The following is a 14,649-nucleotide window of genomic DNA, read 5'->3' on the forward strand; positions in this document are numbered from 1 at the left end:
ATTTTTTCCCTTGAGTTTCCGTGGTGTTGGCTACTTGGCTGTGTGCGGTCCCCTTGTGGCTAGCTCTGGTTAGGACTCCGATCCCCCCCCCGCAGCATTGTCTAGGGTCACGATTCACGAACCCTCTGTGTCTCTAGGTGGTCACATTTTGCACGCTTTCTTGTCAGGTGCTCTGCACGATTGCTCTTCACAGTTGCACTTGTGGCTTGTGGCTTGTCGGCTTCCGGCCCTTCTCCCTCGAGCACGGAGGGAGCGGTTTGTGGTATGGGGTTTTTTTGTGGTGTCAACTACCCCTAGGTTCATGATCCCTCTCGACAGTTCAAGTACATTCTAAGTTTTCAAGCAAGTGCCAATTTTTTAGTACAATTTGTTTGAACTTATTTGTATTTGGTCCAAAGGTTGAAACGCACACTAGTCTCTCTAATGGTGGTTTAATCTTTTTTTGCAGCAATGTTTCACGCGGTGTAGCCCATGCTCTTTTTTTCACATGTTTCAACATTTTCTTGGGGTAACCTCTTACCATCATCTGTTGGCAGAAATTATTTGAATGGTATTCAAAATACTTTTTTCGGAACAATTCCTACGAATTCGTAGAAGTTGGCCGTAAGGCAAGTTATCTTTCAAACTTTTTGGGTGAGCGCTGTTCCTCGGGTGGCTTAATATACCAAGAATGTGGTATATGCTATAATATGCCCATGTTGTAAATTATACATAGGGAAGACGTCACAACAGGTGTACCAAAGAATAACGCAACACCGGTCTAGAATAAAAAAAAAGGTGTTAACCGCCCCACTGGTTGAGCATTTCTTAAGTGCAGGACCCTCTGAAAGGGACCTCAAATGGACTGTATTAATGGTCTTAAATGTATCAAAAGGAGTGGCTGATGTGGAATCTCTGTTGCTTAAAAAGGAAGCTTATTTAATCATGAGGTTCAACAGTGTGCAAACAGGGTTGAACGAGATGACAGAAATTTCAAGGATTTGAAAATTTGTTCGAGTATCCATGCACATTAACTGTCCAACACCATGATAGGCGACACACTGGTATAATTCCATAGTGTTTTTACTACTATCCCGTGCCCGTTTAAAAAAAAAATATGTTAACATAATTCATTGCCCTGCACTAAGCCTAAGTAGCGTTAGTCGGGTGAGGAACAATAACGTTTTCCCTTTTCTATTGGTAAACTAAAACTACCAGCATCCACCACGAATTAGTTAAGAAAGAAGGTGCTGATGCATGGTGGGAGAATTAACTACAAGTCCCAGTCACGCCCGAATGTATATGTGGCGCATACATCCATGCGACGCTTGCAGTCAAAGCGCGCACTAGGTTGAATGAGGAAAGAGCGGAGATCGAAGAAACGAACCGGCGAAGGTAAGTGGAGTACGCCGCAATATAAACATGAGAACGAGCGAACTGTGTGATAACCATGCGGGACTGAACGGTACTTTTGCCGTTTCAGGAAACGAGACCAATACGAAAGTGGTGGCAGATTGAAAAGAAAGAAGGCGTAAATACAAACACGAACGCCCACAGGTAGGACGAAATACACCCTTCCCGAATGATAGAACGCGTAGTTAGCTAAAAGTTGAAACTCATTGGAGTCGCCCCCTTTTTGTTTTTCAAACAGAACTGGCCATTGAAAAATTTCAACCCACTTACAAGAACCCAGGTATGCCCGCCAGCCAAGATAAGAAGGGATAATTGAATTTGGAATATTATTCATGGTTTCCATTCTCAAGTTAAAACTTTATTGATTACAGACGTGAAAACTGAATAGTGTGTGTACGCCCACCATCCATAACAAGAAAGAAAGGAGGATTAAAAAGTTTTTTTTACCATATTATCAGGTATGTATGAAGAAATGCCAAAGGTAAAAGCTGATAGAATTTAAGGTGACAGCACAGATGAGTGATAGGTGTCTCAATTTTTTGTTCATAGATAAAGGCCAATGTGGGAGATTAAGATGCCCTGATGAGAGCCCACAGATACAGCAGAGAGGCTCGAAACGCGTCGGCTACCAGCTATTGATCTAGCTGGATGAAATAAAGCATCAAGTCTTAGGAGTAGAATTTATGCTCTTAAAGAGTGGAAGGATTATATAAATCCAAGAAAAATCGTTTCTTTCTTATATGTGAACAGAAAGATTTGAATAATTGTTCTACATTGGTTTGTTTGAATGTTGATATATCGTATGAAGTACTACAACAGTCTTATCTATTTGTGAAAATGTATTGTTTTTTGTAGTGATATGTGTTAATTGTGATATATGTAAATGTGTATATTATATGTCAAAAAACCTTTTGTGTCCCTTTGTGAAGGCCAAAGTCCTTTACACAAAAAAAGACAAGATTTTGAAAATAAACAGGGTGAAAAAAATAACCCGATCACTAAAGGAATATACGGGCACATGCATCATTCATACATTTTGCATTTCTTAATTTGCGAAAATTACCGAATCGCAAATTAAGAATTGCAAAATGCTATGCATCATTTTTTTCGGTATTTTTTTGTGATTCGGTAAAAATCGCAATTTTTACCGAATCGCAAATAAATACCGAATTCCTAACTGCTTTTTCGCAAATCCCATTGATTCCTATGGGCCGAAAGGCCCATAGGAATCAATGGGAAGGCATTTACGAATTTGCAATTTGTTGATGCATTCCAAGGGTGCAGGGGGGGGTCCAAAGGACCCCCCCCTGCACCCCTGAAATGTATTTGAAAGTGCATGTTTCAAACACACATGTCCTAAGGACATGTGTGTCTGTAACATGACAGTGTAAAAAATGCATATTTAAGCATTTTGAAAGATTTTCGCAAATTAACACGAGGGTCAACCTCGTGTTAATTTGCACATCCAATTTCAAAATTCACATTTTTTTTTTAATTGACGCATTGCATTTAAGGAATCGCACAAATGCGATTCCTTAAATGCATTTGCATTTTTAAGAAATGCAAAAAAATGTGAATATTGAAAAAGAGTTTGATGCATCCCAAAAACGTATTTAGGAAGTGCAAACGGCCGAATTTACCGATTCGCACCGTTTGCACTTCCTAAATAGGTTGATGCATGTGGGGGATAGTGTGGTCTGTTTAAAAGTAATAATCAGAAGTGACAAGGATACCAAGTATTTCATTGTTTAAACTACTTTTAGAAAGTTGGCATTTTCTTGTCCTAACCATTTGGTGCCTACAGCCTGTCCCTCGGCTACATAACTAGGTGTGGTTGGCAGTTGGTCTTTGTGTATTTCTCCCAGACAGTGAGACAAAGGGAAGATAGGTGTTGGCAGGATGGGCCACTCTGAGTTAACGAGGGGGAAGAGCTGTGACCTACCACACTTGCAGATCACAAAGGCTCTGACATCGCATCACAATTCGTAGCTCCCTGGAACCACCTCTGCACAACGCCTCTCATCACCTAGACCTTGCATCGTCTATGCTGCTGGACTCATCTTCGATGCAGGGCTCTGTATCTCTTCGCAACCAGTATTAAGGTTCTGTGTTCAGCACACCTAAGTGGGTCCCTGTAGCGGGCCCATGTACCATTGCGGTCAGCCTTAACTTGTGACTTTGTTGTGGTCTAGAGCAACCAGAAACTCACAGGTGCCGCTCAGTGCTTTTTGTTTCTATTTTCACTGAACTCATTAAAACTTGCATAACTCAGGTTCTCTTGATTGTTTTTTTGTCATTTTGGTGTTGAATTATTTATTAGAATTTACCCTATTTTTCTAAATTGGTGTGGGATTTTTTCTTGTGTTTGGTTTTCACGTTATTACTGTTTGAAGTGCTGCACAAATACTTTACACATTGACTCTAAGTAAAGCCTGACTGCTCTCTGCCAAGCTACCAGATAGTCAGGCACAGGTTAACTGGGGGTTGCTTTTGACTTCATCTTGAGAATGATTGAAGTTTCTGCTTGAGGAGGGTTTCACCTCCCTCGACCAGTAACCCAGTTTCTTGCAGGCCCCAACAACTTTAGGACACATACTTAACTTAGTGGGACAGGAAGGATTCCTTTGCTCATCATTATACTTAGAAAAGGTAACTGAAATCTGGATTTAGGGGTTAAGTAGATACAGTTTTCTTCTCTAACCTTTACATGATAAAACCCAGTCCCCTTAATTATATAATTTCATGTTTCACAATATAAATTGCTTTCTAGGTGATTCTAAATAAATATCCTTTGGCGGACCCATGTACTGGATTATATGAATGAGCAAAATAAGTTTAAATACCTGTATTAGCTAGTAAGCATAAGCTTGTAGGAGACTTAGAAAAGATCAAATGGCGGCTGTAATGAAAACAAACTTATATTTTAAGAACAATACTTTGTGCTACTGAGTAAAGTATTTTGACTTTGAGGTGTTTTGAAAACTTACAACTCCTGTGTGTTTCCTGCATGGTTCAAAGGGACTTGAAGAACCTCCATTCCTCCAGCCTTCTTTACCAATTTCATCGCTGATAAAGAATTCATTTAGCTTCTGTACACTGAAAAAAACAAGAAACAAAGCAGCATTTTCATATACACATTTCACATGTATTTGGTTAATTGCATTACAGATAAGTGCTAACAAACTGAGACTATGATAACTATCTTCATTTCAGTTGCAGAATTTGACTCTTTATCCCCCCATTACTAGTTCTACCCGATTATTCTTCAAAAAGGGAATCTAAATAAGGACCTGCGATGCATTTCATTGCCTTTGGGAACACACGTACATTATCTGGAATGCGTCACCTCCTTATAAGAACAGGAAATAGTGTAGAACGTAATCAAACAAACCTAATATATATCCTTTCTCTTAAGGCTAATTCCAAGGAAACCATAGTTGTAGAACAGATATCCATCCCTGTATGTATATATGGGGAGAATTCCTCATAAAGGAAACTTTAATGTTTTTCCTCAATGGATTCCAAACACTCTACATTCAACATTCAGACCTAAAACATTATTTATCTCTTTATCTTGAGTTTTAGAATACTATACATTTAACAGTTTATAAAGATTCTGGCCTTATGATAAGTGCCAAAGTAAGACAATTTTTATGTTTTTGTCTTTAAAGAAACGTCTTGGTAAATAATGAGTATGGTGGCCCACTCTGTGGAGAATATACATTGATAAAGCAAAGAAAATAATGTTCATAATAATTCTGAAAAGCATGAAATATCAGTGGAATATAGACACAAAAATATATTTTGTCTAAAACATGCAAAGATTCCTCAAAGGAAAGGTGGTTGAGCAAACACTATGACACATCACTTATTCACTGACAGAAGAGATTCACAGCACTGTATTCAAGCATATCAAAGTTAAACATTTAATGATTATGAGAAACCAAACATATTTATAGCTTACTGACCCACTTTTTTGTCTTTCTATCAGCCAAATTATGTCAAATTGACCAAAGAAATAATAATATATTTATTATGATAATTCCCAAACATGTATGCTGGACCCATCCCTTTCTGCAGGTTCACCCCCATACCTTTTGCCTTCCCCCCTCCTTATTTGCTGAATGAATATATGTTGGCTTTAGGACTGCTAGCCAGTGCTTAATTGCATGTGCTCTCTCACCAAACTTGGTACAATTGGCCTACACCTAATTTACACATTTAATATACCTGTAAGTTCATTAGTAAAGTGTACTACATGTACCCTGGGCCTGTATATTAACTGCTACTAGTGGGCATGTGACACTCATCTACCTCCAGAATACACACAAAGATACCCGTCACCTGTCTTTTATAACCCCAAACTACTTGGATCCTTGGCAGGGGAAGGGAAGAACTTTTCAGAACCAGATCTGAAGGCGGTATTGATGGTCCCCTCACTTCAAAGGCTGGCACTTGCTCACCTGGGGTCCTGCTCAACAGCGGTCTTCATCTTCTCCAATCTCCCGCGTTTCGGCTCGAGATCTTTTGAGGATTGCGGGATCATTGTTCTCAGGCTGCGGAGCCCGAGCAAACATGGCTGATGCCTGGTGGAGCGGTCAGACAGCGTTAGGGGAGATTGGCTTCGGTTTCGCCGCCGTGGCCGTCACCTAACCATCCGGGCATCTGGCATAGTCTCGCCTCGCCTCTCCTGCATGCCTCCCTCTTCTCCTGTTTTCTTGATGATGCCCTGATGAGGGGTTTCTTTCTTCCGTGGTGGCTGTTGGGGAATTGGCAGGATTGCTCTCCTCCGGCCATCTCCTGCCTTTCCGGATTGAAGATGAGGTTGCCTGTCATCCTCCTGCGCTGGAACAAGAACCAACGCGTGTGCAGAGGTGAAAGCCACAAAGCACTGCTGCCCTGCACCACAGACCTTGCTTCCTTTCTTCCCAAGTTGGTTGTCCTCCTGACCAGCTGTTGCCTCTTCACTTCCTGGGACTGCTGCCTGGTCACCCGCACTCTATTCTCCTGCAGTGGATTACCCGGGAGAGAGCAGCGATTTTCGACCTTGCCTCCCTCCAGTTCCAAGCAGCTGCCTTCCCCATTCAGCTCTGCTCTTGGGGTGGTTTTGAACTCTGTTTTTTTTGGTCAGTTTTTTTTCATTCATGCAGCCCCGCCATCTTGTCTTTGTAACTCTTGGGGTCCGAGTCCTTGGTGACTCCATCTTGCTGTTTTGGTGGGCCCGGACTGTTCCTTGCCACTAGCCAGCTCTCTCTGTCTCTTGTTTGGTCTTTGCCCCTCTTGCTCAGCTTCACTGCGCTCTTCGTGTTTCGGCTTGATGGGACACCCCATCCACTTCCAACTCTCTGCCCGACCCAGTAATGAAGTCCAGCACCGGTTTGTGTGTGGATCCCTGGACCCTCTCCGGTTTTGTTCAACTTGTCTTCTGACTTTTGGTATCCACGGAAGTTCTCTTGTCCATCGCTGGTCATCCTGACTTGCTATGTACTCTTAACTCTTTACTTTTACCCCTCTACCATCCTTGCTCCTTGGACCTGTTTCTATTTTATTCGTATGTTCTAGTAACAGATATATTTTTGTAATAATGTCTTTCTCCATGCTATGGTTTTATTCTAGGAAATTATGTAACTATGTAACAATATTCTGTTGTTACCACTCCTTGTGTAAAGCGCTCTGATACCTCTGGGTCTAGCCAGCGCTATATAAAACTCTTCAAATGAATAAATAAATAAAATCAGTACACTCCTGGACTTGTAGATGCTACAGAAGGAAAACTGGACCTATGTCCTTCCTCCCAGGCTACTTGAATAACTCCAAAAGTAATTTGGCAGCCCCCGTTTCTAAGCTAAAGGGACAAAGTAAGCTCCAGAGGGCTCCCTGCAAACTGCTTAGCTGACCTGTTGCACTGGACCTGCAACAGGGCCTGCCTGAGCCCTTATGACCTCTGCTGGAATGAGTTTATTATCCCCAAGAAGTGGCTCCCTAGGTACTGGATCATTGGCTGCCATCAGAGAGAGAACTCTTTCTGGCTTAACTGAAGTTTCCATCAAATACAGCGTGAAGTGGCATGAAGCTCCTGAAGGCCTCACCACACAGCTGAGAGTTTCATCGTAACCCATCCCCGAATGAGCAAAGCCTCACCACAAGGATTAAAGCTTCACCTGATGCCAAGCAACATAAAGTCTAGGGAATCCGCACTGCACAGCTATAAGCTTCATTGGAACTGATGCAGAGCAACTCAAAGCCCCGCCACTCTACTGAAAGCCTAATTGGATCTGGAGCGGAATGCAGTGAAGCCTCACAAAGCGACACTGGGCAGACCTCCCACCAAGGACATAAGGTATAACTCCCAGCAGGCCAAACGTGGTCCTGTGACCGGCCTGCACTCCATTGCAGTCGGCTGAACTTGTGAGTTTATACTGGTCCTGCAGGACCAGGTATCTATGTTTGGTACTTCGTCCTTTTTTTGGCGCTATATCTTCTTAAACCTTTACAATTCAATTTCTCCTGTTCTACTGATTGGATGTTTGTCATTCTGAAATCATTTTATTTATTAAAATGTACACTATTTTTCTAAATTGATTGTGAGATTTTTCTTGTGTTGTGTTTTCACTTAATTGCTATTTGTATGTTACATGCATACTTTATAGATTGCTTTTAAGTTAAGCCTAACTGCTATTGTTCCAAGCTACCAGAGGGTTAAGCACAGGTTAATTTAGAGACTTTTGTCATTAACTCTGATAAGGATTGTGGTTGCTGCTTGAGAAGGGTTTTCTACCTCTTTAACCAAAAACCCAATGTCTTACAATCGAATCATAATATATACTCATTTCATAGATGTATGCAAACAGGAAGGTTACATTATACATTTAGGCCCTCATTATAAATTAGAACTAAAATTCCAATCCATATGCAAACAAGTTTGTACAAAGATCAGAATTATGAGTTGTGTGATAATTATCATACACTCTCAGTTTTCTCCTGATACATTATGACAGGTCAAGCCGGGCCAACGTTTATTGGGGTGAAGGCCCAGGAAAAGTGGATACATGCAGACTATGATGTGTTAAACACAGATTACTCAAGTTATGCACCATTTTACTTTAAAAAATTTGGAAGAGGACGTATTTGCCACATGTGGTAAATACCTAACGATGGCTTAATGATATTTGCCACATTCAAATGGTAAATAATCCACCCTATTCCAACAAACTCATACTGAAGGCCTTAGTGTATTACCCTCCTGACTGATTTTATACAAGATGTGCACAGATTTGCAGGGTTTCATTATTTACTATAGTTGAATAAGGATGTGTGCATTTCAGTGTTTAAATGCAAGGTTTTCAAAGGCTAACTGAAATGGAGAACCCCTCAATGGGTGATATCAGACATCTAAATGAAAGTAACAACACCTACCAAAACTATGCAATATCTGCTGGTGAACAGCTGAGGGGACATATTGTAGGGTGGCAAGCCTCCCTATATCTGTATTGCCTGATCACTACACCAACTGAAATTAAGTAAGCATTTTTATTTTACCTTACACTCATAGGCATATGTGTTGTATGCGGAGTCCAAGCACATTATTATGTGTATCACTATCATGACCTCCCTTCAGTGCTCGTGCACTGCTCCCGGACGCAAGCACAGAAAGCATTACATAGTGTTGTCCATATAAAGCTGAAGTCTAGGTTTTGTGCCATGTTGGGGTGCTAGAACTAGGGTGACTCATCCCTGGATGCACTGAGAGACAAGTGCTCAATCATGGAGATTATAAGCGTGCTATTCACCCGTGAGGGACTCAAGGCGGTGGGGGGTGTCCCACTTTCTGTTCAGGTGAAAAGCCAGGTCTTGAGTGCCTTCCTGAAGGTTTTCAGGGAGGGGGCGCATCTGATGTCGATCGGGAGCTTGTTCCAGTTCTTGAACATGATGTTGGAGAAGGCTCTTCCCTCTGCTTTGGCTCTGCTGATGCGTGGGGTCTTGGCGAGGACGAGGTTGGTGGATCGGGAGTCTCTTTTGGGTATGTGGAGGGTGATTCTATCGTTGAGGTATTTGGGCCCTAGTTGTGGAGGCATTTGTAGGTGTCGGTGAGTATCTTGAAAGTTTCCAAAGGTGTTGGCTGATGTGTTTGTGTCGAGGGATACCGAGGATGAGTCTGGCAGCGGTGTTCTGTATTGTTTGGAGCTTGTGGAGCAGAGACTTGTTTATGCCGGCGCAGAGTGCATTTCCGTAGTCCAGTCTGGTGGTTATGACCGTGAGTGTAATTGTCTTCCTTGACTCGGGGGGGGGGGAGGGAGAGACCCATTTGAACTTTCTTACGGAGGATGCAGATGGTGTTGAAGCAGCTGAAAGTGACGGCGTTGACCTGTCAGTTCATGGAGAGGAAGGAGTTGAGTATCATGCTGAGGTTTCTGGTGTGGTTCGTAGGGGTAGGGGGGCTGCTGAGGGCTGTGGGCCACCAGGTGTTGTTCCATGCTGATGGGGTGGTTCCGAGTACGAGGACTTCTGTCTTCTCTGAGTTGAGCTTCAGGCAGCTGTTGTTCATCCAGGATGCGAAGTTCTGCATTCCTTCCTGGAAGTTGAATCTGGTGGGGTCTTTGGTGAGGGAGATGATGAGCTGGCTGTCATCGGCGTAGGACACTATGCTGAGGGCGTGCTGTCTGATGATGGCAGCAAGGGGGGCCATTGAGACGTTGAAGAGGGTTGGGCTGAGCGATGATCCCTGGTGCACTCAGCAGTTGATCTCCGTGGGTTCGGGGAGGAAGGGCAGCACTCTGATCCTTTGGCTTCTGTCAGTGAGAAACAAGAGGATCCAATCGAGGGCGGTTCCTTGGATGCTGGCGTCGTGCAGTCTGGCGGCAAGTGTGCGGTGGGAGACAGTGTTGAACGCTGCTGACAGGTTTAGTAGGATCAGAGCTGTGGTGTGGCCTCGGTCGAGGGTTTTGAGTATGTCATCTGTGGCGGTGAGTAGGGCAGTCTCGGTGCTGTAGTTGCGGCGGTATCCAGACTGAGAGGGGCGAGTATGGCGTCTTCAAGGAACCTTGTTAGTTCTGCATTGATGGTCTTCTCAGCAGCTTTTGCCGCGAAGGGGAGGAGTGAGATGAACTGGTAGTTCTTGAGGTCCATGGGATCTGTTGAGGGCTTCTTGAACAGGGGTCTGACTTCTTAGCATTTCCAATCATTGGGGAAAGTGCCAGTCTTGAAGGTGGTGTTGATGGTGTGTCGTAATTCTGGCACGATGTTGGTGGTGGCTCTGTAGTAGATGTGAGGTGGGTAAGGGTCTGTGGGGGGCCCCCGAGTGGATGCCTTTCATGGTCGAGGCGGTCTCTTCAGTCGTGACCGGTGTCCTGCTGGAGATGGTCGGCAGGTCAGAGTTGCCGGAGGGCAGGATGGTTGTGGAGTCAGGTGTTTGGTCGTTGAAGTTGTCGTAGAGGTTTTTGATCTTGAGGTGTAAGTAGGATCCGAGCTTGTAGCAGAGGACCTGGGAAGGGGCGACATCCGTGGATTCACTAGGGGGCCTGGTGAGTTCCTGGATGATGCTGTAAAGTCCCTTGGAGTTGCAGCAGTTGGCGAGGATTTTGATGTGAATGAAGGTTCTTTTGGTTGTTCTGATGCGTTGGTGGTACTCAGTCATGGCGTTCTTGTAGGAAGTATGGTTTTCAGGTGTCTTGTTGTTTCTCCAGTTCTTCTCCAGGTGTCTGCAGGTTTGTCTGGCTTCTTGGAGATCGATAGTGAATCAGGTGGCCATCCTGGGCACTGTCTGTCGGAGTTGCGTAGCGGGCAAGCTTGTCTGCACAGCTGAGATCGATGTGTTAAATTTCCTGGCTGTGCGGTTGGCATTGGTTGCTGCAATGGGGGTGTCCTGGGTGAGGGTGGAGTTAAGCTGCTCCTCATTGACTCTGCTCCATGTCCTTCATGTAGGGTGCAGAGCGGGTTTGGGCGGCTTGGGTCTGTCGATGAGGAAGTGTATGCAGTGGTGGTCGATCCCATTGGGGTTGAGAGGTGTGGCTGAAATGGACGCTGTTCCCTCCTGCGAAGATTAGGTCAAGGGTGTCTCCTGCCTTGTGGGTCGACATGGTGATGAGTTGTTTCAGTCCGATGTTGGTGAGGGTGTCCCAGAGCGTGGTGGAGTTGGGGTCGCTGGGGTTGTCGAGGTGGAAGTTCCGGTCTCCGATGAGTATGTAGTCCATGGAGGCAATGGCGTGGGGCGCCATGAGGTCAGTGAAGGTATCGGGGAAGAGGGCCCGGGGGTCTGTAGGCAAGGGTGCCACAGAGTGTGGAGTTGGGGCTGGTCTGGATCTGGAAGTGCCGGTGTTCGGCGGCGGGGAAGGTGTTGCTCGGGGTGGAGAGTCCTCCTCCTGGGTGGTTGGGGTGGTCCTTCCTCTGGATCTTGTACCTGTCCAGGATGACGATGTCAGGGGACGAGGAGGCATTGGTCCAGGTTTCTGTAAAAGAAGAGGGTGTCCAGGAGGTTTCAGATCTCTAAGGCGTGTCTGTGCCTGGAATGTACATTGAGGAGGATGCCTTTTAGGGCGTAGGCGGTGTTGGCGGCAGGGGCAGTGGTGAAGGGCTGGCAGAAGTGGCGGCGTGAGAACTGGCTGTGGGTTGTGTCCGGCGTGGACTACTGGCAGTTTCTTCGGGGGTTGAGTGCAACGAGGGTGTCTGAGTCGTATCGTTGGATGGTTGGAGATCCAGGGTCCCTGGCTCTGGTCATGGTCGAGTCGCGGGCAGGCACCGACGGGCTTGCCTTTGGCGCACCAGCGGCGTGACCGCGCTGCAGCTGCCATGAAATAAGTGAGGAGGGAGGGATGTGGAGGCGGGAGCGGGAACCATCAGGGGGGAGGGGCCACAGGGGAAGTAGCGGTGGGCTGAAACAGGCTAAAGCGCAACAGAAATAAATAGCAAAATACAATGGGCAGTACGCCTAGAATAACACACGAAACAACCACAACAAAAATAAGTAGAAAATAAGACCAGGCACAGCAGGAGGAGCGGAAGCAGCACAAGCCGGCCCTGGGCATCCTCCAACACCTCCCAGGAGGAGGTGAGCGGGGTCAGCAGTGAGCGTGCAGACAACGGTGCTGCGGGGAGAAGAGCAGGTCTCAGACCAAATGCTCCATGCAAAGTGGGGCATGCATGCTCAATGTATGATTTTTGTAGGAATAATACACATTAATGCTCCTAAATTGAGTATGTTAATATGATAAAGTGGTGTGTTACTATCATTAAGATACTGGAGAAGAATGAGGTCAAGGGTAGGAGTGCAAAAAGTTTTTGGTTTGTATTGAATAATTTGTTGGGCATATTTATTGCCAGACTATTAATGGGTCAGTTAATGACTCTTTGCCTTATGTATTGGACATTCCTATATTTTCAGCTTGATTTTGTAAATCTCATGTACACTTGAGGTATAATGCATACATTAATGCATGGACATGTGGGTGTTATGTAGCTTATCTACCTTATTAATTTGAAAATTACTCTATTTTATCCAAAATTGGGACTCTGGTGGGTTCCAATAATCGGAGAATATCCCGTTTTAGTTGTGAGGATTCTCCCAAAAAGGAGAATTATTCAAGTGTTGTCCGACCAGGCAAGTGGAAAAAAATGTAAAATATTTACAGTGGGATCAAAAGTACCCAGAAGGTCATGTTTATGTTACTTAATTCAGGTGGACCCCATGATTAACACTTTCAATAGAAGAAAGGAGCATTAGTCAGTAAGAGTATGTGGGTGTTGATTATTTCACATAGGCAATAAATCACCAGCTATTGGCTTATATGTATTTTCACTATCAGCTGCATCAGTTACATCAGCTCACTGAAGGCTTTTTAGCGACAACATGCCTACCAGTAGAATTATAGATTATTGTGAACTTAACAGAGCATTATAAATGCCAATGGAGACACTGCAGAAGCTATAATAGCTTCAAATGTGGCATTACAGCCGGTCTCCAAATGTAGCATGGCGCCAGGACGCCCCTTCGCTGGGGCAGCTGTGCGCTGAATAAAAGTTATTAACATAACATAACATAACATAACATTTCATAGGCCACCTTTGGTATTACAGAAACTTCTCCCTCCTCTAAATGGCACTTCTTACACTCCATGTCTTTTGAAAGTACCAGCATGAATTATATTGGATTTCAAATCTTGGTGACTAAAGAGGCTCCACTTTGAGGATGGTTGGTTGTTGTGCAGTGCAATGGTATAGTTTGCAGTGTGGGCAAAAAGCCCATTTGTTTAGAGAGTAAGAAGTCATTAGGTTGAGTTGGGATTGTGTTAATGGTTATAAACGTCCACATTGTTTAAAAGTCCAAATTATTCAAAAGTGTACATGGCCATCATTGTGGAATATGTTTTTATTTGTCTCATTGAGTAGATGTGGACATCTCCTAAGGATTTGTAGATTGCAGGGAAGGTCATAATGAAGAGCTACCAATCAAAGGCAGGTTGGACCTTTACACCCTGGTCCCCAAAGTAATAGAATCTTTTGTTTGTCTAACTTGAAGTTTATCTCCTGCTCATTTAAAGCAAGTGCTTGATATTCGTATTAAAGTGTCCTCCTTCAGGTCTGCCCCTGCTACTTTCTTATGCAAACTTTGCAGATTCTTGATGTTCTTTTTTGGACAGAGCAGCATGTAAAAAATTATTATAATCCAGTCATTAGAGGGACAGTGGCAAGGCCAGCTAATTTCTATATAGGGTCGGCTTTAAGGCAGTGCAACTGGTGCAGTCGCACCTGTGTGGGGGGGCACTGACTTTAGGTGGGCTGTGATTTAAAAACACCTGCTGCAGATTTCCTTGATCATCCAGGTTTCAGGCAGCAATTAAAATGTCATGATAACTCTTGTGATTAATGTTCATGCTAGAGAGATAGATCAGAGTGTTGTCTAGTAGCAGTTTTGACTCTCCATAAAGTAGCCCAGAGGTTTAATATGGCTGCTACAAAAAACAGATTTGTATTTTATGTGGATAGCTGAGTGGATTAGTAAAGCCAGCCTATACCAGCACTTTAAAACAAATGAAATGTGTAGGCCCGATTCACAGAACTAACTTAAAACAAAATCCTAAACTTACTACCATTTACTCATTTTGGTATTCACAGAAGGCACTTACTCATTTTGGTATTCACAGAAGGCACTTACTCATTAATGAGTAAGTGCCTTCTGTGAATACTAAAATGAGTAAGTGCCTTCTGTGAATACCAAAATGGTAGTAAGTTTAGGATTTAGTCTTAAATTAGTTCTGTGAATCG

The 14,649-nt window shown here is 43.9% G+C and overlaps 1 protein-coding gene across 6 annotated transcripts in view; it reads right to left on the bottom strand.

The window, feature by feature from the left end:
* ABCC9 (ATP binding cassette subfamily C member 9) overlaps positions 1-14,649 on the bottom strand; it is a 1,243,587-nt gene that overhangs the window by 773,547 nt on the left and 455,391 nt on the right. For all 6 annotated transcript variants that reach the window (XM_078674078.1, XM_078674076.1, XM_078674073.1 and 3 more), the window contains exon 14: positions 4,380-4,488. In XM_078674078.1, coding sequence (XP_078530204.1) covers positions 4,380-4,488 — 109 coding nt within the window. The remainder of the gene's footprint in view (positions 1-4,379; positions 4,489-14,649) is intronic.

This window comes from Lissotriton helveticus, chromosome 1_1, assembly GCF_964261635.1.
Source record: "Lissotriton helveticus chromosome 1_1, aLisHel1.1, whole genome shotgun sequence".
Lineage (NCBI taxonomy): Eukaryota > Metazoa > Chordata > Amphibia > Caudata > Salamandridae > Lissotriton > Lissotriton helveticus.